General features: G+C 39.8%; 1 protein-coding gene across 8 annotated transcripts in view; it reads left to right on the top strand.

The window, feature by feature from the left end:
* Window positions 1-22,617, top strand: part of NTNG1 (netrin G1) — a 206,281-nt gene that overhangs the window by 144,523 nt on the left and 39,141 nt on the right. For 2 of the 8 annotated variants that reach the window (XM_028732634.2, XM_028732639.2), the window contains exon 6: window positions 17,442-17,507. The exons of 5 other annotated variants lie outside the window; for them this stretch is intronic. In XM_028732634.2, coding sequence (XP_028588467.1) covers window positions 17,442-17,507 — 66 coding nt within the window. Of the gene's footprint in view, window positions 1-17,441; window positions 17,508-20,165; window positions 20,226-22,617 lie in introns of all 8 variants that reach the window. One more of the 8 variants, XM_028732637.2, reaches the window with a different exon arrangement.

The following is a 22,617-nucleotide window of genomic DNA, read 5'->3' as shown; positions in this document are numbered from 1 at the left end:
GTTTTGCTTAGCGTTACATGCAGATGAGGCCAATAACTCCTGCTAGAGAAGATTTATAGAATGCCCTTCTCTAGACAATAAATAAAAGATGAAAACTGAAGGCACCCTGTCCCTGGAATAAGTATTTCCATACAACACTTTTTCTACATGTATAAACTTATCTCACTTTTACCCTAAGTCAGATACTCAGGTTTTACTTAAGAAATCTGGCATGATCTCACTGTAAATAAATTTGGAACTTTATACTAAAGAATCCCAAGTGCTGATAAAATGTACTCAGTCACTGAATGTCTTAAACAGTAAAGTAGTGACATGGGAAACTCAGCATATGCACTTTGGGAACAATCCTTTTTAATGCAAGTGCAGTGCTTATAGGCAGCGTAATCCCCATGAACTCCATAGGGTTAAAAAGTAATTCCCATAGGGCTAAATAGAGCCCCATTTTCACTCTCTCTATCTTGGCTTAAGTAGAGGCAGTGCTCAAGAGCATTATGGGGAAAGAGGAGTCTGTGCTTACTACCTAAATCCTCCCTTCTCACTCTGTATGTGATGCAAATTAGAAACTAGCAAAGAGAAGGGAGTTTGTTTGGGAATGTGGAAAGTGTGCACAGGCCTTCTATTCTCCGTGATCTACTTTACACCAAAGTAGGAAAGAGAGAAACAGGCCTTGGTAGATCTCTGCAGCCATGCTAGGAAGAATCGTATTTCTTTTCAGCACAAGCTTTAAACAAGTTAGCCAGATCTAGCTACTCTCAATTTTAAATGCCACTGACTTCAACAGGAAAGTTAAGCACGTGCTTAAAACGAATGGGATTTAAATCCACTTTGCCTGGATTGTGTCCAGATTTTGTGCTATGCAGGACCCTTCTTAACTACCGACAGAAGATTTGCAATACCTGACATCCGGCTGAAAAACAGTGACCTGATAATTTATCAGCCGCATTTCTTCTTCTAAATTGAGAGGCCTGACCGTGCATTTATAAGTCAACTCAGTTTTCTTCAGCTCATAAATAGGCTTAGGGCTGATTTGTTAAGCACCACATAGCATGCTAAATGCATTCAAAACTAGCCTTGTCATGAATGCATGTGGTGCTCTTTGTCCCTTTTTGTACTGGCTTAAATGTTAAAGTAGCCATTTTCCTTGCAATGAAATTAGTGTTAACATTATGCAGGAGAAAAGTGCTATGTATTTTTTCTGCCCTAGTATCCTCCTCAGCATAGTTCTGACTGCAAATGCACAGTGGTGTGAAGCCCTGACAATGAATCTGGTTGTGTTATTCGATGCAAAGAAAAGTGGGGAGGAGCCTAAGGGAAGCCAGGGGAGAAATCTTATGGTTCGTAGCCAAACAAAAATCCATTATCATAGCTAACAGAAATGGATAAATGGTAAAAATAGTTCTTGTGCTACAGACTGTTGGTATTGTCTTGCATGCACTCGTGTGGTTGTGACATTCACTTTACACTCCCATATAGCTTTCTTCACTGCATTCACCATCTCTGAGCATCAGCAGATGTTGGCCTTGGACTCTTAATTGGGAAACTCATATAGACTTGGATTAATCCAAGATGAACTGAAAGGATGCATTGCTGACCTCTTTGAATTTTGACACTTTTAGCAGTGGTGTAGTTAGTATCAATTGCCTTTGCTAAAAACAGAATTGTTTCAGTTGTGCTAACCTTTCAGAGTCCCCCCAAGTCACAGGCCTACCAAAATAGTCAGTAGCTCATGTTATCTGTTAGTCCCTACAAAGGGGGGGGGGGCAATCAACCTTGCCTGCTCTCCTGGAGGTACTTCCTGCTTTGTACAGGTGTTCAGGTGACTATTGACAAATATGGCTTCTTCAAATTTGTTGCATAGCCTTAGTTCACAAATAATCCCTTTTAGATACTCTTAAGAGGAAATATGGAATAGGTTTCACTTCAACAAGTGTTCATTCAAATATGAGCACTTTTTGATGCATAAAATACCATTCATAAATAATAGAGGGTTGCATCCAAGTTATACTTAGAGGAGACACAGTGAAATTGATGCACCTACATTAGACATGCCTATTAATTTCAGTGGGTGTGCTCTGAGTAGGACTAACAGTGGATACAACCCAGTGTTTTCCCCATTCTGATCTACTGAGATTCACTGGACTGCAAATTGTGTGTGTTCACACACACATGCCAAACAAGATTAATAGCATCAGGCTGCTTTAATGGATTCTGTGTGATTTCTTCTTTTGTCTATGCTAATGCAATATTTGTGTTCATTCCAGGAGGTTTTTCCTCTCTCAGCTGGGAATAGATTATTCTCAGGTAGTGCATTTAATATCGCTTGCTAGAAAACACTGAACTGCGTATATTGGCTTCTGTATGCCTGGAGCTTTTGCTCAGTTTAGTGGAGAGAGGGGAAAAATGAACACAAAACATCCAGCATACAAAGAAAATCCATTGCAACAGATGTTCATGTATCATCCATAAGACTAAGATGATCAAAAGCATGCCCAAGGAAGAATAAAATATGTATATATTGATGCGTAACATATATGTATAATTCTGTATTCACTTTGATCTCAAAGGATCTTGTATTAAAGCAGCACATCATTAATGTTTAAGTGCAATGCAAAGAGTGGTTGTTAAGTAAACACATCCTTTCTGATCATCTACACAAAAAATTAAATCAGAGCTTTCCCCATTAAGGTCATTTGTACCTGCTGTTGTCTATCAATTGAATAAGAGGTTCTTTGATCATTTCCAGCACATTTGATTCCAATGCTGATCTTTTCAGCACTGGCTTGGGGGCGGGGGGATAGCTGATAGTGAGATGGTTAGCAATTAATGAGTCCCAAAACCAATTTCAGAATACTGTAAAGCTTTTATGATCAGTTATGCCTACAGAGCACCTTACTTTGACCATCGTTAAATAATCATGGTATAGACGAACCTGTCAAAAATACTTTTGAGACTGAACACTGAAGATTAAAGTCCATTCCTTCATGCCTTCCCTTTTACACATTTTCTGCACTCAACCAGCAATTCAGGGGTGTTCTATGCATTATGTAGATGAGGTTGAAACTGCACTGCATCACTCCAGACAGTAGCCATATTTTTCACATGTCCCATGTAACTACACCGGAGCATGTCAAAAACCAGGACATCAGAGAAAGAACTGTGCTGAAACTGTTCTTCCGATGCGCTAGTTTACTACATACAGTGAGTATATTTCATGTAAAAAAAATTGTGGTTTTGTTTTTTTTAAGTGACACTACTATTTAACAAGTGAAGTACCACAGTCCATAATTCTCTCTCAATCATATACCACCCTATTAGTTTATTCTCTGTAAAGTGTAGGTTGGGCTATACTCCACCACTTATGAACCCTTCTCTATTACAAAATGTGACAAACCCACCATCGCACCTTGCTGTGTGCACGCTGCCTGTTTGGCCAGGATTTTTCTCTGGTTCCCTGCCTTCCATCTCAATGTTGTCACTGCCTGTCACATCTATGTGGCCACACTCGTCGTGGTAGAGGAAAGCCATCACCCCTGAACCACCCCCCTCCTGGAATTTCAAAGCCCTGATTTGAACTAGTTGTTTGTTAGCAAACTACTGCATCTAATCTGTATTCCGCAGTACACCATGACACTAATTATGCTAAGTAGTTTGTTAGAAAGTGCACAATTACGCAGAAAATAGGTTTGACATGATGCACAGATAGTTTTGTGGGGGTGATTACCACCTCCGAAGCTATCGCTGACAGAGAAGTCAGAGTTTAGAAACAAACAATGTACTGAAGTACCAAATGCAATCAAAGTCAGCAGACATTAAATCTGATGTTTGCAGTTGTGTCATTTTTCCTCCAATTACCTCTTTCAGAAACACAGTAGGGCCCTCTCCTGTGGAACAAACTGCAGACCACCAAGAATAATGTTCCACACTTCGCCAGACAATAGGGCATTCCAATGCATGTTTTTTATGTCCAGTTTCCTTATGACCACAGGATATTGGAGATTATAGAATACTCGTAGTAGTGTGTTTAAGTACATATATATTGTTACACGCTACCCTAATCTCCAAGCAATGTGAGATTCCAGAGGTTAATGTGCTTACTCAGAGTCAGTGTTTCCTCTTGGAAATTAGGAAACTGTGGTGTCTTTAGGCTTATTTATACATATATACAACCCCAGCCTACGAAGGAGGGGTTCACAGCATTCACACCCCAAGAGCTTCTGACTTCTCCCGTAGCCACAGCGGCCTTGGTTTTAAGGACGCCTCAACCATTGTTCTCAAATGTTGCTCTCTGACACTCTCTCCAGCCCGCTACTTACAATATCTGTTGCATAACTCCGATCTCCAATTCTAAGAACCCGCTCACGGAACTGACTGGAGAACTGGGCCAAAACTAACAAAATGAATTTCAGCAGGGACAAATGTAAGGTTCTACAGTTAGGCAGGAAGAACCAGCTGTGCAAATATAAGACTGGGGTGAGGCACCTGGCTTGCCCATAGTACATGTGAAAAGGATCTAGGAGGTCTTAGTAAATCACAAGCTTCACATGAGTCAGCAATGTGATGCAGAAGAAAGAAAGAGGGGAAAAAGCTAATGCTATTCTAGGCTGCATCAATAGAAGTGTAGTGTCCCAATCAAGGGAAGTAATATTTTATTCTGTGTCCAGTTCTGGGTGCCACAATTTAAGAAGAATGTTGACAAGCTGGAATGTGTGCAGAGGAAGACAACCAAGATGATCAAGGGTCTGGAAACCAAGCCTTATGAGGAACGGTTGAGGGAGTTCCAGTGTGTTGAACTTGGAAAAGAGGAGAGTAAAAGGAGATAAAATAGCCATCTTCAGATATCTAAGGGCTGTCACACGGAAGATGGAGAAATCTTAATTTCTCCTGCTTTAGAGGATAGAACTCAATCCAATGGATTCAAGTTTTAAGAAATGAGATTGTGACTAAACATCAGGAAGAACTTTCTGACAATGCTATGTATTCTAGTACATAGTGTCAAAAACTCATTAAGCCAGGACTAGGTTCCTCTGTGAGGTGATAGTTTGAGGGTAATGAGTGATTAGTATGACAAAGGATCAAGGGCAAATCTCATTTGCAAATGAGTAGGCACACGCTGTCCTTCAACTGAGAATCTCAGAATTGTGGAGTTCAAAGGGGCCCCAAGGGCCATCTAGTCCAACCCCCTGTAATGCAGGAATCTCAATTTGATCATACATGGCAGATGGTAATCCAACCTCTGCTTTAAAACCTCCAAGGAAGGAGAGCCCACCACCTCTCATGCGAGTCTTTTCCACTGTCGACCAACTCTTATTCTAGTACATAGCTCAAATACACACATGGGTCTAGCCACCAGTTTTAACACCAAATTGTAATTATATTCTAACACCGATTAGACCCAGGAATTTAGGGTGTCTAGCACACACACTCATAACAATATACAGATTGAATAGCAAGAATGCAAGCAGCACTGCTAACCACAATCCAGGACCAATAGAGCAACCCAAAAGCTGTAGGACGCCACTACAATTTTTCTAACCAAGCTTGAAAATCAAATGTATATGAAAGAAAGAGAAAGAAAAATCTACTTCCTCCTGGGCTTCCCCTTCCCCTCATTCACATCTGTGCAAACCATCTGAAGCTGCAAAATGGAACTGGAGATGAGACAGAGGAATCACCTCCCCAAATGCTCATGGAAAGAGTAAAAGACATGGACACGACACACACATCTTACAACCTATTGGCTGCAAGACACATGGTGCAGACTTAGGATAAAATTTTAAACACAGTTGAAGGTCCAAGTAAGACCTATGAACAGGATCGCCCTCCTAAAGTAACAGCAATAACCATCAATGTACTAATAGCAGTAGCTATAGGCAGACGTCAGTTCCTGGCTGCTGGCCTCAGGAAGGGAGGATTCAGTCATTTATGCCACACTATTTTCCTTGATTAAATTTCTCCTACACTACATAGGAGAAGGGGAGAAATTTGGTTCACATTTTAATGTGAGCAATCTAGTTTACACTTTCCCAAGTATTAAGTGACTCTTCAAGTGGCATTCTGTTCTCCATCCAAAAATTGTGATACAGAATTGTGGTAACAGAAGGTGCAGTGTTTGGCCAGGGTGCTATAAAGGACCCATCCCAACACATACACCACCACCACCACCACCACCACAACAACAACAACAACAACAACACACAAACACACGAGGGCAGGGACACACAACTGTTTTCCAATTAGTCCTTGAGATATCAAACCTAATATACTTTGCATGCCATGTTAACATTTGTCATTGTACTACTTTATTAATAGACTCCACATTGGCGTGAAGGATAGGATATAAATACTTTTCATAAACAATGAAAAAGATAAATTAATATTGTATGTAAGGCTGGCACCAATTCTGAAGAGCCCTGCCGCCCACCCAGCAAAGTGCTCTCCAAGAACCACGTCCAACACTAGAGGCTGAAGGATTTATAAAGAAACAAACAAAACAATCCAGTCTTATGCATATTTATTTAGAAGTAATTGCCACTAAGCTGAGTGGGAGATAGGCCCATTTATGGAGTCGGATCCAATATGTATAATAGGAGTTAGCAACGTGGTTGCTGCCGCCGCCACTGTGGTTTATCCTGCACCACTAGAGGTTCATGTAAAGTTTCCCTCATTAAAGCTGCATACATTACATAGATTTAAAGCACTTCCCCCAAGAGAATCCTGGGAACTGTCCTTCACAGAACTACAACTGCTAGCACCTTTCAGAAACTACGGTTCCTGGGATTCTTGGGGGGGGGGCATCCATTGTGGCCAAGAGTCATTCTGTGGCATGGATGTCACTGAAGCCATGCGTTAAGGGCTCAATCCTCTGTACACTTACCTAGGAGTAAGTCCCATTGAATTCAGGTAGAGTTACATCTCAGTAAATATACACGGAATTACACTGAAGGGCATCTAACTCCTAAGTAAGCATAAATGTCTTAGGCCAGAATTCAACTAAGTTGTTGAATAAGTGGAACGAAGTCCGCTCATACAAAGGAACTTTCCCTGTTCTCCTCACTCTGTACCTGGAAGTTTGGGCAACTCACAGAAGAGGTTTAGGTGGGTTTGAGGGGGATAAGGAAAGCCCTGTTGCATGAGCAGACCTCCTTCTGTTCATAGGTACCCTACTTACAACTGTGCCGGATTCCACCCTTTCGGGTGCAACATAGGGTGAAGGGAGTTGTTTATAGGCAACCCCCATTTTAGGCACGCACACACAGCACTAAAATTGGAAGTGACCCAGAAACATTATAAAATGCATCACTAGAAGGGTGGAACGGGGTGGGGCAGAACAGAGCAGGGGCAGAATGGGGTGTTTAGATTGCACATGATTTCACGCAAGCATGCAGTGACTTGGGACTCAACCCCCATACAAATCGGGAGGTGCCTGTATTTGTTAAGAACTGTGTGTTTTGTTTTCTTCAAATGTGATCATATGGGAGCTGTTACATACCCAATATAATTTCCTTTGATTTGACACCATCTTCAATTGCAGGTAAATGTTGAAACTAGGGTATACTACCGATTTAGTAGTTCTAATAAAGATAATTTCTGTTTGCATTGGAAGATTTTCAATTATCCTAACCATTTCAGTTGCTCAGTAATAAATAATACTGCCTATGACGTTGACAACTGGCTAAAACAAGCCTAGACAGGCCGCCTCTTCTGGCTTTAGTGGTTGCTTGGTGTGCAAAAAATAATAATCTGCAGGTGACACTTTTCACAGCATGGAGAAAAATATAATCACTTGCTAATGTCTGAATGACAAGCTGCTGTTAAAGTCACAGCTACGGTAATCGATTACAATATTGGCAAGCCTAGTTGTCTTCGGCATAATAATTCACACTAATGAGATGTACAAATTGACTGTATACTGCACACATACATTAATTAACCAGATATGGAAAAAGATTTGTAGAGAATGAAGTAAAAAGGAGGCGGCAGCAACAGAAAAGGCTTTCCAGCACCTCTGTCCCAAGTAAAAAAGCTATATTCAGAGAAAAATGCTACTGATATCATATGCTAAATGCTGGGTTGTTACACTCTAAATTACATTCACCCTCATTTTAAATAAAGCATACCCATATGAAACAGATCTGTTGGCTGCAGTCCTAACCCCACTTACCTGGGAGTAAGGTCTGCTGAATTTACTTCTGAGTAGACATGGTTAGAATTGCATTATTAGCTCCTAGTTACATAAAGCATGCTTGTGTCATGTTAGCATTTTTTTTCAAACCAGACGGTTTCAAATGAAACTTTCTTTTTTAAAAAGGGCTTTTTAATTTTAATTTTTTTAACTGTGTTTTTTTAAACTTCTCTGATCCTGCTACTAGAATTATGAGATACTGGGAAGGGAAGCAATCATTACTTATGTCACAACCATTCTGCAAGGTGGTCTGTTTCGTCAATCTGGCAGCAAGTCGACCACATAACTTGAGGCCAACATTGGTTTTAAAAATACGCTACAGTGGGATCTCAAGTTTGGGTACCTCTGTGAAAAAATGAAATCTTCTGCTCTGTGGAAAGGAGGATTCAGAAGTTGCCCAAGAGCTAATATTCAGAGACACTGAAAGATTTCCCTCCTGCCCACTCTTCTTTCAAGAGTGTTAGGGAAACCATTCTGGCCATAAACTATGCTGAGATTTGCTACCAGAGTGTTTATTTTATCAGCCTTGCGTAACCATTCACAGAGAGTTTCCTTTTTGTAGAACAGTGCCTACACCTGAGGTCTCCTGTCATGAGTAGAAAGTGGTACAGCCCAAGTAAAAAAGTTGTATCAAGTGATTCTGTTGCTGCCTGTGTAGGTTGACTCTTATTCCCTATCACAAAACATGACACAGCCACTAACTTAAGGCAGTTGTAAAAAGCGATTAAATAAATGCATAGAGGAAAAGCCTTCACTAGCTAATAGTTACAATGTCTGTATGATTGCTAGTCGCTGTAACTTTCATGTCCTGCTTTTTCGATATCTCAAAGGCATCTGGCTGGCTACAAAGAGAAAGCTTGGACTACATAGACCTTTGGTCTGATTGAGCAGGTTTAGTCTTATGTTCCTGTACTTTAAGAGGTATGGGATTATCTCTGAAGCACTGCAGGGGTTCTTATTGAAAGAAGAAATGGGAAGAAAACATCATTTCATTTCTGTGTTATCATATCCTCCAGCATTTCATGGATGAAAATAGGGACACCCTTGAGACTTGTAACACTCCTGTTCTCACATTCTCCTCTCCTTTCTCACACACAAAAGTTGTCACACTTTGCTGAGGGCTCTTCCCTACCTCCTGTGCACCGTATTATAACTTCTCCTGACTCTAGCTTTTGCATCAGTAAGCTTATCTTAACAGTTTCCTACAATATTTACTCTCACACTGGATCTGGTTGTAGTCATTATAGAAGAACTACAATTCAAAACATATTTAGCAGCAAATGGTTGGCCAGAGTGGGAAATGGAATGAAACTCTTAAAGTGAAGAATCTTGTCTTCACTTTAAGACAGCCAAGAACCCAATCCTAGGCATGTTTTCCTAGCAAGTCCCTCTGAGTTATTTGGAGCATACTTCTGTATAGACACACCTAGGATTGGGCAGTAAGAAAAAATAAACTTGAATGTGGCCATGTGATATAGCTAGATGGTGTTATATTAGGAAAACCATACCCTATAATATATAATATGTCTATAGAGTGTTCTGCTATTATGCTATGCATTTTATATTTTTATGTTGTAAACCAACCAGTAATCGATGAGGATTATGATGCCCCAAAATGTTTTCAATGCAGGCCACTTTTTGAATTTCTGAACCCCATCCCTTCACAGCCATTTTTTAGCAGGTGAGCTCAGAATATCCTTGCAGAGCTTTGCTGCTGCTGCGTGCATAACTTAATATGATGATTGGGGCGCTACTAATCCAACACTGGCACTAGAAGAGAATTGGAATAGCACAATGCAGTGAACCACTGGTGGGGTGGGTGAGCAGGGCAGTTAATGAGAGGCCAGGCCAGGGACATCACTTGAAGCAGATTCAACTTACTCTCGTTTGCTTCCCATCCTCCTCCCTTGTACAGCAGACACTTAAGCAATTCTCAGACCCTGGGGTGCTGTGGGAAATTAAATGTGGCTAGACACAGCCACTGTGCTGCTTGGAACATTGCCCTAAGAATCAGACAAGCCTTTCTGATGAAAAACAGCCCAACCAAAGGACAGTTTCAGGTTCGTTCACAAGTGTGAACAGTAACCCAGTCCCTTGCTCCAAGCAAACAAAACAGAATGAGACAGAAAATGCATGTGCTGCCTAACTGTAAATAAAATCTCCCAAGAGGTTTGTGGAGAATATAAAGTATACATTAAAATTGTCATTAAAAATCAGAATTAACAGTTGTTGGTTTTTTTAAAAAAAAAACAACAGTTGAAAATGAAGAGTGGACTTCACCATTGTACTATTCTGAATGTTCAGGCTGCATGAGCATTTCGGCTTGCTAAACAGAATGATCCCCACTCTCTTATTTGCCCAAGTGGTGGAGCATCTCCCGAACCCAAACCACAGAGGGAGGATGGGGAACAGCCCCATTGTCCAATAAGAAGTCCTTGCACAGGGCTTCTGCTTATAGATCTCCTTAGTTGAATTTTGCCCATACATTATCAGCTAAAATACATGTCAACTTTAAGTCATGGTCTACCTTTACATTTGGGGAGGGGGGTATCCCTAAGCGGCTTACAAGTATCCTACCGTAAGTATTGCAGTGAACATTCAGAAAAGACTAAATATATTATTAAAATGTCCGCAGTTGGGCCTAAGGCAGGGGATGGAAGAGACACAGGGAGCTGCAGGTGTTGGGTTACAGCTCCCATCTGTCCGACTATATGCCAAGCTGGCTGAAGCTGATGGGATTTGGGCTTCAACCTCCAGAGGACCACGGGGTTTCCCACCCCAGCCTAAGGCGCACTGGTATGCAATTATACGTTTTACACAGTCCTCTGTCATGAAGGAGGGAGGCAGGCAGTTGGAATAGTTTAACAAATTTCCTGCTTCTCTCTTCTCGGTAAGCAGACCAGGAGCGGTTGCCTAGCAACCCCAGTGCTCACTTTCTTTCCCCGGAAGAGGCCTAAGGGCAGCAGCAATTAGTGTGACCAGATGAAGAGAAAGATGGGACTCCTGTGCTTTTAATAGGTGTGGAGAAGAGGGAATTTTAGCAGATGCAGCTTGTCAGATAGGGGTGAGGGAAAGTTACACCTGCTGGAAATCCCTCTCCTCTACCACCGCTAAAGGTACACAGGCCCTTTCCTCCTTTGCATCTGATCACTCTAGCAACAATCTGGTTCCTGAGGTTTGAGAGCCCACAGATTTCACATAGCTATCTCTGGAAAAAAACAAAGGGGTCACTCATTTCTTTGTACATGTGCCTTAGGGAAACCCATCTGCCAGTAGTTTTCAGAGTTATCCACCTTGGTACTGGAGGAAGCAAACACGTATCCGATTAAAAAGATAGCTCACAGCTGGCGTTGCCAACTTGTAGCTGTGTTGTAGCTGTGTCTTTAGCAGGTATTAGTGACAATGTTTATCTCCATGCTATGAGAAGCATAGCTGTTGATTCCTCTATGGGCAAATTCCCCCCACCCCCTGTTCTGCCAGTGTAGGTTCTAGGGTCCAACTTAACTGTGGACAGGCATGGGAACATATAACCAGGGCTTTTTTGTGACCTATTCAAAGGTTATGTAAGTGGATAGGTGTTTCCATATTTTCAGGGCCTGGGGACTGAATTTCAATGGTGAGAGAAGTTAAACTCATGACTTCTAAGGCAGACAGCCCTCATTTTTTTAAAGCTTTGCTAGGAGCTACAGGGGGGGGGGCACCAATTTCTTCCCAGAATGCTGCTGAGGATGACAATATGTCGCAATGAAACATTTTTCTGAGGCAATATTGGAAAATATAAATGGTGGAGGCCAGCCAACAAAACACAGCACGAATCCTTGTAACAGCTCTTCCCACACTGCTGAACTTCTCCCTGATCTTCTGAAAGGCAAAAAGCAGAAGGGAGAGCCGCCCCCTTTCTTCATCAACAACCCCCACACCCCTAAAAAATGGGTGAAAGTTCTCAAAGGTGAAAAAATCAGGAGAGCCAATCACAGATATCATGTGCTATGTATGTTTTGGCCATATAACATATTTAGTTGTCTAAAGATTCATCTTGTGCAGCACCACATGTCACTCACTACCAGTCATATCCCTCACTTTTATTATAGAAAAACATCATTTGGGTGCCAATTTACTCTCACCTAGGCAAGGATCCAGCATGTGTTGCCCACCACCCTCAAACAAACACCAATTCATCAATTATGTTTGTGTCTCTGGCCATTTTTCTGCCAAGTGACTATGTGAACCACCCTTAAAAGTCTACATCTGTTCTTGGCTAAGGTAAGAACCAAGAATAATTAATTAATTCCATTAATTAGTGCAATGCCTATTGTGGAGAAAAAGGAGTGAATGGTGATTGGTTGGTTGATATGTGTTACATTATAGACACCTGTCTAGTAGACCATACCATGACCAAAACATGCCATTAGCCCTGTTAAACATTCAGACCTTTCATCACATGCCAAATATAGTCTTGTTCATTCCTTTCTTCTATATATACAGAACAGACAGAACAGGGAGCGGTATCACATCCTCTGGCCTCATTCTGATCTCCATATCAGACCATCCAAGTGTCCCTCTTTTCCAAGGACAGTCCCGGATTTACAGAAGCCATCCCGGTTTCTGATTTGATCCTGGAATGTCCTGCTTTTCCTTAGGACGTCCCTATTTTCATCTGAGAAGTGTTGGAGGGTATGCCAGATTTCAGGCTTCCTCAACCTCAGCCCTCCAGATGTTTTGGCCTACAACTCCCATGTTCCCTAGCTAGCAGGACCAGTGGTTAGGGATGATGGGAATTGTAGTCTCAAAACATCTGGAGGGCCGAGGTTGAGGAAGCCTGCCATATTTTCAGTGGACTTTCAGTTTTGACCCACAAAGCCTAACACAGGTCGCCAGCCATGTGCAATCATCCACTAGTGGCTCAGTAAATTTCCTGGTTTCGCTTCCAGCAAGGGAAAAAAACCACCATATATCATAGATGCATTTTGTTTAGCAAGTTGTGTAGGTCTGACCCATATTACTGATATCAAAATAACCATAAGAAATTCCCCAGAGGAGTAGGGCTGATATCGGTAAGCACAGTGAGCTAAGCATTTTATAAGAATATGCTTCCCCCACACTTTACATAATTTGGAGTAACTGATAACATTATAGCTTACCTATTTTTGGTGTGAAAGCTTGCATTTGGTTATTATTATTATTATTATTATTATTATTATTATTATTATTATTATTATAATATTTTGCATATGTTGTATATCCTGTATACATGTCTTAATCAAAATAATTAAAAATATTTGCTAGCAACTATCACAGCACGCTGTTCAGCATAAAGCCCAAAACATAATAATTAAGTATGAATATGTTTTATATGGCATTGGGTGATTTTTTAAAAAAAAAATCATCAGAATCTGAACATCTCTTTCAAAAAAACACAGCTGCTGAAGACAATTTTACAAAAGCAAAGCAAATCTTTGTCAGTACCTGAATGGTAAACTATGTGGGTACTTTTTGAATGTCATTTATTTATATTTATACACCACTTAATTATTATTATTAAAAACCCTCTAAGCAGTTCATAAAAAGATAAAATTAAGACAGACGTACGGCCATACTTTAAAACATACGAAAGTTACAATGCTAAATCAGATTAAAAGTATCTCAACTTCATCTCTGGAGGAAATGGAATAGCATATAAATTTAATAAATAAAAAGTTCTGTCTTTGTGCATATCCATAACCCCTGCACTTTTTAATAATAAAAAAACAGCCCTTTGAGATCACCAGCTGCATTTTACAATTCAATATCTTTCTCCTCAGACTTACCTATACCCCTGCAGAGATCTCAGAACTATTATGTTATTTTCCTGCTGCTCAGGAAAAGAGAGTTCTTAACAAATTGCGGTAAATGAATGAGTGGCTATTATATGGCCTGGCTATTAAAGGATTCTGATTGAAGCCTGTTGAGAATGAGTCATCTTTTCCAGTTACCTAAAGACTTCACAGGCAGCCTCCAGAAGAATCTCTGAGTGACTCAGAAGTTTTCATCCCACTATTCAAGCATTTTTTTAAAAGCCAAATGTGCAGAGATTGGGTAGTGTTCATGCTGTATCCAGCCACAAATTGGGGGGGGGGGGGGGAATGAAAAGCTCAATGCCTAGAATGAGGGCCATATTTGTCACAGGGGAAAAATGTAATAATTGATATACTGGCGGTGGAACAAGGCTTAAAAATAATTCAAGGTTCAGCCCAGTGGAAGCAGCTTCAATCTAAAGCTGAACAGGCTCTGTACCATTATTATTTTTAAAGGAAGATGCTTGAAGGATCCAGTAGTTGAAGTAGGAGATGGGAGGAGCAGATCAAAATAGGCTGAGAATGTAACAGGATGTGACTAATAAAGATATCTTTAAGAACCTCTGAAATCTAGTTCTCATGGATAAAGGGGCAGATACCAAAACCCTATTCAGTGAGATGTGGGGTTTTTTTGTGGCATCACAAGGTTGGAGGAGGAGATATTAGACAGTTCAAAGGTCAAATGTGACCAAGACTGCAACTCTAAATAAACGTATAAGGAATAAGACCCACTGAACCCAGGAGGACTTCTTTCTGGACAGTCATACATAAAATTGCATTGCACAACTGAAGATTAACAGCCAAAGCAATCCAAACCCAGGGCCACAAGCAAGAAAGGTTTTAATGAGAGGTTATTATAATGTTGTATTGATTGCCTTTTAATGTATTTTATTGATTGCACACCACTTTGTGAGGCAATTGGCCTACAAAGTAGTATAGAATTTATTTTTTTACATAAATGGCCAGAGCAAAACAGGGAGTGGGGAAAAATCATATATATATATCTTCTTTTTATATATTTGCTGTGCCAGCTCCAGACTGGTGAAGATGTGGAACTCAAGAATCAAGCCCCTTAGGTGAACCACAGGCTATGGATACATTGATTACTGGTATTCCACTCCAAAAGCCACCAGCGCCTCATATACCAGCCTGCAGCAGAGTCTCATCAGCACCAGTGGCACTCTTCACTGGTGGAGAAAAACATGAGCTCCATCCCCATTCAACCACCAACAGAGAGGCTTAGAATTGCACTCTCAAAAAATTGTTGTTACCCAATTAATCCACTAGATCAGGGTAGGCAACCTGATGTTCTGAACTTCAACTGATAAGTGTGTATAATGAACAAATTATTGCCGGGGTTTTGTTTCGTTTTAAAGAAAAGACTGGGGCAGAGCTCTGCCACGTTGCACAAGACATTAAACTATTGAGTCTATTTAATAGAATAGCAGGGGGTGCACAAAATAGCTTGATTTCTTCATTAAAATTGGTCAACCGGTTGCTTTGCACAAGGAACAAACGTAGCAGTAGCCTGCCATGTTGATCAGTAGTCCAAAATAATATCCAAACATTCCACCCTGCAACTTGCCCCTTTCCAAAGCAGAAACAATGCACAATTCATCAAGGTGTCAAGTCTTGCAACTGAGAACCATGCACACATAAGTCAGATCTCTTGCCTTTAAACAGGAAACCAATTACAGTGTGAGGATCAGGGGTGGTGGGGAGGAAGCATGTGAAATATGGTTACAGAAAATCATACCTTCACAAAAATGCTGTAACTTCTCTAGTTGATAAATGTCCCAAACATGTTGAAATGCAATAAAACGTTAGATTTATTATTATTATTATTATTATTATTATTATTATTATTATTATTATTATTTCACATTAAGCAAAATTTTATTTCATTGGTGCTTCTTTCCTGTGATTTTTGTTGTCATTAGCATGAGTGAAATAAGACACATAATGGGAATGTTTTAATGAAGAAAGACAGACACACTACTGCAGCTAAAGAACAGCTGTGGAGGACATATTTTCTAATTCTGCCAGGGCAATGCAGAAAAAGAGATTGTGTGTGTGCCTGTGTTTGTAATGCACACACTCACATATATAGAAGGCGATTCCAATGGGTCTACTCTGAGTTTGACCAGCATTTGATATCACAAATATATGTGTGTAGATCCTAACCAAGTAAGGCAGATGACCAGTGAGGAATCCCTTTTAACATGTAGCAGTTCTGATTACACTGAAATAAATCAGAATTACCAGGCAATACTTCAAATTAATGCTAAAAAATCCTTTGATAATTCTCATCAGAAAGCAAAACAGTGATCAACAAGTTCATAGAAACTTAGTGATTATTTCTGCTATCACATAAGTATTTTTTTCCCCTTTAGTTGCTTTCTGCATATATAGTTCACTGGATATTATAAGAAATCAAGTGTATTCATTGTCTCTAGAAACCCCAGTCTACTTATTTTTAAATCTTTTGCTATAATTTTTGAAAACCTGGCTTTGTCTAGCTTCCAAGAGCACGAAGGACCAAAAATTATGTAAAATGCCTTTGCTATCCTAGGCTCATACTCTGATTTTATATTTAGAGTATGGCTTTAAATAGGAAGTGTTGATAATTTGTTTATTTGCTTCACTACTAGGTGTGGTTGCAGGCAAAATGGAAGTGTATGTTTGTAGGGTTCTCGTTAAGACTGGTCCACATGTGTTCATTCATCACTTGGATGACTAGAACAATGAATGGGCCATCATCACAGATGTGTTGTTTATATGCCAAATAATAAGTAGCAGTGTTATCAACGTTAGTCAAAGTCATCTTTCTTTGGACTGGCGTCTTTGGCATGTATGCCTAGTATGTTCACCCATGTAATTGTTTATAACAATATCATTTGATGTGTGCAACTAGCAAGTTACCCAGAGATATAAGTGTTCCCGAGGAATCATCAAACATGGCACAAATCAAAGAGCAGAGCCTATCCTCTCCTCTCCACTGCCCCATCTACCATCCCTAAACATCATCCTTGACAGATGAGTTTCTAGCCTTACCCCATAGAACCTAGTTATTAGAGAGGTCCTGTTATCCAGTGTCCCTTCCTGTAATACATATTTTAACATCAAAATTGGTAATGTTACATTATAAAAGCTGAAATGTCACACACACACACACACACACACACACACACACACATGCACACAAAAGATGTAAATGTCCATTCAATGTTTTGGGAATCATCAATTGCTTGTTCTTGTTCAATGTGGCCTTGATGTATTGTCCAAGTGTGTCATTGACAAAGTCCAGTAATGGATGTTTGTGCTTTATGTTTTTCTCCATACACGTCTGTTTAGAAATAAAACAAATAAAAAATATCTATCAGCAGATGTAAATAACAAATCCTGATTTTTCCTGATATATGCAGCTCCTCCAAAGTTTGATAGGATATGGCCGAATATATCTTCCCTTGGGGTTTCTAACCCAAATCAAGGTAGGATTCTGTAAAATTCCTACTGGTCTATACTTTTAACTGCTTTCATAGAATCTGAGATGATGGCAAAAAGGACAAAACACATTTTTTTTCCTCTCTTGGGACTAATAAAAAAGTATACTGTCCAAAAACAACTACTGGGAATTATCATAAAAATGAATCTTACATGAAAAGGCTTTATATAACGTGTACAGATCTTCCTCACCAAAGTTATAAGCACTTTTATAGCTTAAATTGAATATGAGTCCCTGGAGAAGACTGGAATTGTATAGGCATCAAGGTTTGCATGATAAATAAGTTTTGAGAAATTTTGAGTGCCAGAGATTTCTCTTGTCTCCATCAAATCATTTCTTAATGTCTCTCTCTTCTGCTTTGTTTTCTTAATTGAAATGAATGTTATTTCGGTTGGTATTCAGAGCTGAGGCTGCATTGAGACAGACTTATGGTGGTGGTAGCAACAGTATTCTCAGGGAATTTATTTGAACAATGCAGCATCTTCAAAAAGCTGGGGTTTTCTCTTCTCCATTCCCCCCCGCAAGAGGTCAAGTCACACTGTAGGTTGCTTCCCATATCCCGTATCCTTTTTTGTGTGCTTAAAGTATTACATTTCCACTAGCACTGACAGCAATATTTCTTTCTGAAATCCCTAGTGCACTAGTTTCACATCTGAATTCCAGTGACATTCACACACACACACACACACACACACACTTACTGTCAGACTGTGGCCTGATGATTATTCTGGGAGTGTGGTTTAAAAAAAAAAGACAATGAAGAACATATATAGTTAAAATGCTATCATTTTAAACGTTTGTTCTCCTACAGAGCTTTTATGCAGCAAATTCATTCAGTCAGGTGTAAACGCGTTCATTATATCACATGGAATTATCTTGTTTTCCCTCTTTAAAAGCAAATAATATTGGTCTACAGCTTGCCATCGTTATACACAGGATGTTCCTTTTAAACTCTAATGAATACAGATGGAGGAGGAAATGAGCAAAAGAGGATCCAGGAAATAGCTTCTAAGCTAAAACAAAATGTATTAGCAATTTGTTGGAGAGCTAGATTGGAATGAATGCAGTCCTAGCCCTTGATCATAGTGATGAAATTGAGCCTGCCCTAGATACATACATTACTAACAGCTAGAATTGCCTTAATCATGGAATCCATATTATATTTTACAAGTTTCTTCAAATGTCCCTTGAAGAGGTTACAGTAACCGATCTTTCCTCTACAGCTCTCCATCAAGATTGACACTGAATTTGAGAGCACATTATTTATTTTGTATTTCACAAGCAATTGACTATTGATGGCATTGAGTGAATTAAGATTCACTTAGCATTTCTAATGGATTTTGTTATTTAGCAAATTAATTGCAAAGGGTCTTAGGTTTCAACGTAACTTCCCACTGAATCTTGAGCAACGCAGCATTAAGCACTGAGAGGTCAAGCATCAGCTATGATGCTCAGGTAATGATGTAAAATGGGAACAGAACTATCCTTCTCATATAGGGAATAGTTTGCAAATGGTTGCGTGACTAGCTCAGCCCATTAGCAGTTTGTCAGAAAGCAACAGTTACAATTACAATTGCTTATGATAAAGTAGGACAGTCTAAGCATCAAACAACTAAAAAAGCGTGTAATAAGCGCTCTCTCTCTCTCTCTCTCTCACACACACACACACACACACACACACACACACACACAGATGGCCAATACTGTTGAAGCTGACAGCCCTGATCGTTTGTTTACCACAGGGTTCCACAAACTTTGGTCTCCAGCTGTTTTGGACTACAACTCCCATCATCCCTAGCTGGCAAGACCAGTGGTAGGGGATGATGGGAATTGTAGTCCAAAAACAGCTGGAGACCGAAATTTCAGAAACCCCGGTTTAGCAGGAGGAAGGAGGCATCTGACTGAATTAGCCCCATACCCCTCCACTACCAATAGATCTGTTGCCATCAGAACATGTAGTACTGATGACATTTTAGACCACTTATATTTGATGTACAAGCATCTCACATACACATCTGTAACACTACAGTTAGGGGTCTTAGATCCTCCTCCCCCCAGCCTGTTGTATTTTAAAAAGGGAAACATTGACAGCTATGTTTACATGGCTGTTTGTTTGTTTATATATTTTAATAAATTATATATGGATGTTTTATGATGGGCTATATTTGTAATGCCTAATAAAGGTTTGGCAAAGTAAGTTATTGAATATCTCTTGATCAGGGCATGGAAGTACAGCAGAAGTTACGTTATGAAAAAGGAACTGAGAAATCCCAACAACATATTTTGTGTGTGTGTGTGTGTGTGTGTGTGTGTGTGTTCAAGGTTTTAATTAACTTTATATTTATAGTAGTGAGGGTTCTCTGAGGTCACCTGTTTAAGCTTCATAGCCACAATACCTAACTCCTTAGATAAACCTGTTTTATTTTACAAATATATCATACATAAATATCCACATCCAGTATTACCAATAGTGCAATCCTGTACATGTCTATGCAAAAGAAACTCCCATTTAGTTCAAAACATTTACTCCCATGTGAGTTTATATAGGGCTGCAACAAATTCATCTTAGGTTCTGTTTGGTTTTTTAAACTTGTACCTATATGACAATTTCCTAATCTACTCTTCATTTTTTAAACCTATCCAGTTGCTCCAAAATTAGCTTTGTCTACTGTTTCTTCTGTTCAAGTTGCAAACCACAAAAGAGGTAGGAATTCTTGCATTCATACAGTGGTTTCCTAGCGTTTGTCCTGTGTTGTGTAACAGATTGCACTGTATGAATCTGGAATAACTGTGATGTGGTGTCTAGTATCATCCCATTAGTGAGCACAAATGAAAGAATTAAGCATTGCTAAGGACATGAACCACAAAAGGGGCACATAAAAATGATTCCTAGGTTGTGTCATGTTTGTAAGCCACCAGGGATATATTACTGATGAGCAGCCAATATATATATATATATATATATATATATATATATATATATATACACACACACACACACACACACACACACACACACACACACTCACAAAATCACAGCAGCCATATTTTTGACAGAAGTTGGGGGGGGGGGATGTCCTCTAGATTGTGTTACTAATTTGATACAGTAAATGAGAAACTATAATCCAGTAAAGTACAGGCAAGTGAATCATGCAGAATTGATTCCATTATATGCCTTTGACAAACAAAACAATCATTGGGCAATAGCCAGCTAAGCAGTTCCACTACTACAAGGACTTTTAACTGCACAGTAGAACTTCACCACCTTCCCATCTCTCCACACAACCCCTAAATCTGCTCTGGAGAGTTAGCGGAACCCCTGAACCGATTGAAGGGTTTGAGAGAGAAGAGAGTGCAGTTAAAAGTCCTTGTGGAACTGTTCAGTTGCACTTGAATGTTATAGCCAATATATAACATCCATTCCCCGACCACCACCCCACAGTGAAACTTTCTCACACCTTTTATGGAAACATGGGGTTCAGTCCACCAAAAATTATTCTCACACAAAGTACATTGAAATGAATAGTTGCAGCATTTTTTTTTGGTAGCCACATTTCTTTTCAGTGGAGTTTAACTGATGTGAGCAGTATTGCACCACACACACAATAAACTGCACTCATCTTTTTGGGAAGTTGCTTGAGCATCCTCGGTTGTTTTGCTTAAGCAGAATCGTGTGTTTTCCCCTTGAATTTTGCTTTAAGCAAAATTTGGTGGAAATTCTAGCCTTGAACTTCCTGGTGAACCGGCTGCATCTATTGGATTCCATGTGCCCTGATATGGTTTCAATATTTTATCAAAATAATGGAATTATGTTGACATTTTAAAAGCATAGCACAATTGCCTTGACAGCTCCCAGACAGTCTGTCCCAGCTGAGCATCTGTCATTTATAGACCAGAACTATTTTTGCTATTTTTCACTTCTCAATTTTATTTGTTTAAGCATGTGAACAACACATTGCAATATTTGTGTAAGCCAAGCTATTGTTCTCAATATGTCCTTAGTCATGGGATGAGAGTTGCCAAGGCATATGGGCTGATTTAAAACAACAACAACCCTTGACCTTTGTTTTACCCCAGGGGATGGATAAATGACCCACACCATGAACCTGGAGTAGATTATTTCTAATGTAGAAATTTTAAGTTGATAATGAAAAATATATTTGTTTCCATATTTATATTGTACAAGAGAAGAATAAGAAAGTTTGATATAGCGTGGGGACAGTGGTTTTAAAATGTTTTTTATATCATCATAGGATAATGTTACTACCATGGTAGTAAGAAATGGAAATGTTCATTTTTGGGGATTTCCTTCCATTGAGCATTTTCAAGCCCTCCATTGCTGCTTCAGCTGCTAAGCGCAACCTAAAACAGAAGAGGTGGTTCTTCTATAGGAATAACAAAGTATTAAAAGAGGGGAAAGATGGAACAATATTGCAAGGGATTTATTGCACCTGTAACTTAGTAAAGTGTAACCCTTTGGCAAGTGAGGACCATAGTCTGTTTTGTCCCTGAGCAGCTGCTCCAGTGGACTGAAGGTTATATCTCTGATATAGCTGTGGCAAGTGGACCAGAGGCACTGCACAACATTTTGGAGCTCTCACATCCCTCTCCCTTCTGCTGTTTTGAAATTGAAAATCCCAAGTTCCACTCCCCCGCAATGGGCTGCTGGAAGGAAAAGTGGAGTTAACACACCATTTTTTGTCTGTAATAGTACAACAAATTAAATCAAAAAGCTAGTGAGAAAAGCTGAGCAGAAAACTCGGGGACAAATATGGAGGATGGGGTTAAAATCTGGCACATCCCAAGTGGGGGGAACCATCTATTTTCCTTGGAATTCTTCTGTGGTTGTTCACACCCCTAGTTACCACCACCAGGTTGCTGAAAGAGGCAGCACCAAATTGGGTGTGGGGGGGAGTGTCTTTTGTGTCTTCTGGCACTGTGCTGTGTATCAGAATGCTGGGAGATATAAATGGTGGCCTCTTCCAGGTGACAACAAACTGGGGAGTGGGATTGTAAGTTTACAGATAAAGTTGTGAAATAATAATAAATTGAATCAGACATACAAACAAGCCATATAATTATAGGTGTATAATGGT

Source organism: Podarcis muralis, chromosome 5 (assembly GCF_964188315.1).
Source record: "Podarcis muralis chromosome 5, rPodMur119.hap1.1, whole genome shotgun sequence".
NCBI lineage: Eukaryota > Metazoa > Chordata > Lepidosauria > Squamata > Lacertidae > Podarcis > Podarcis muralis.
This window is presented reverse-complemented; position numbering and strand designations above follow the sequence as displayed.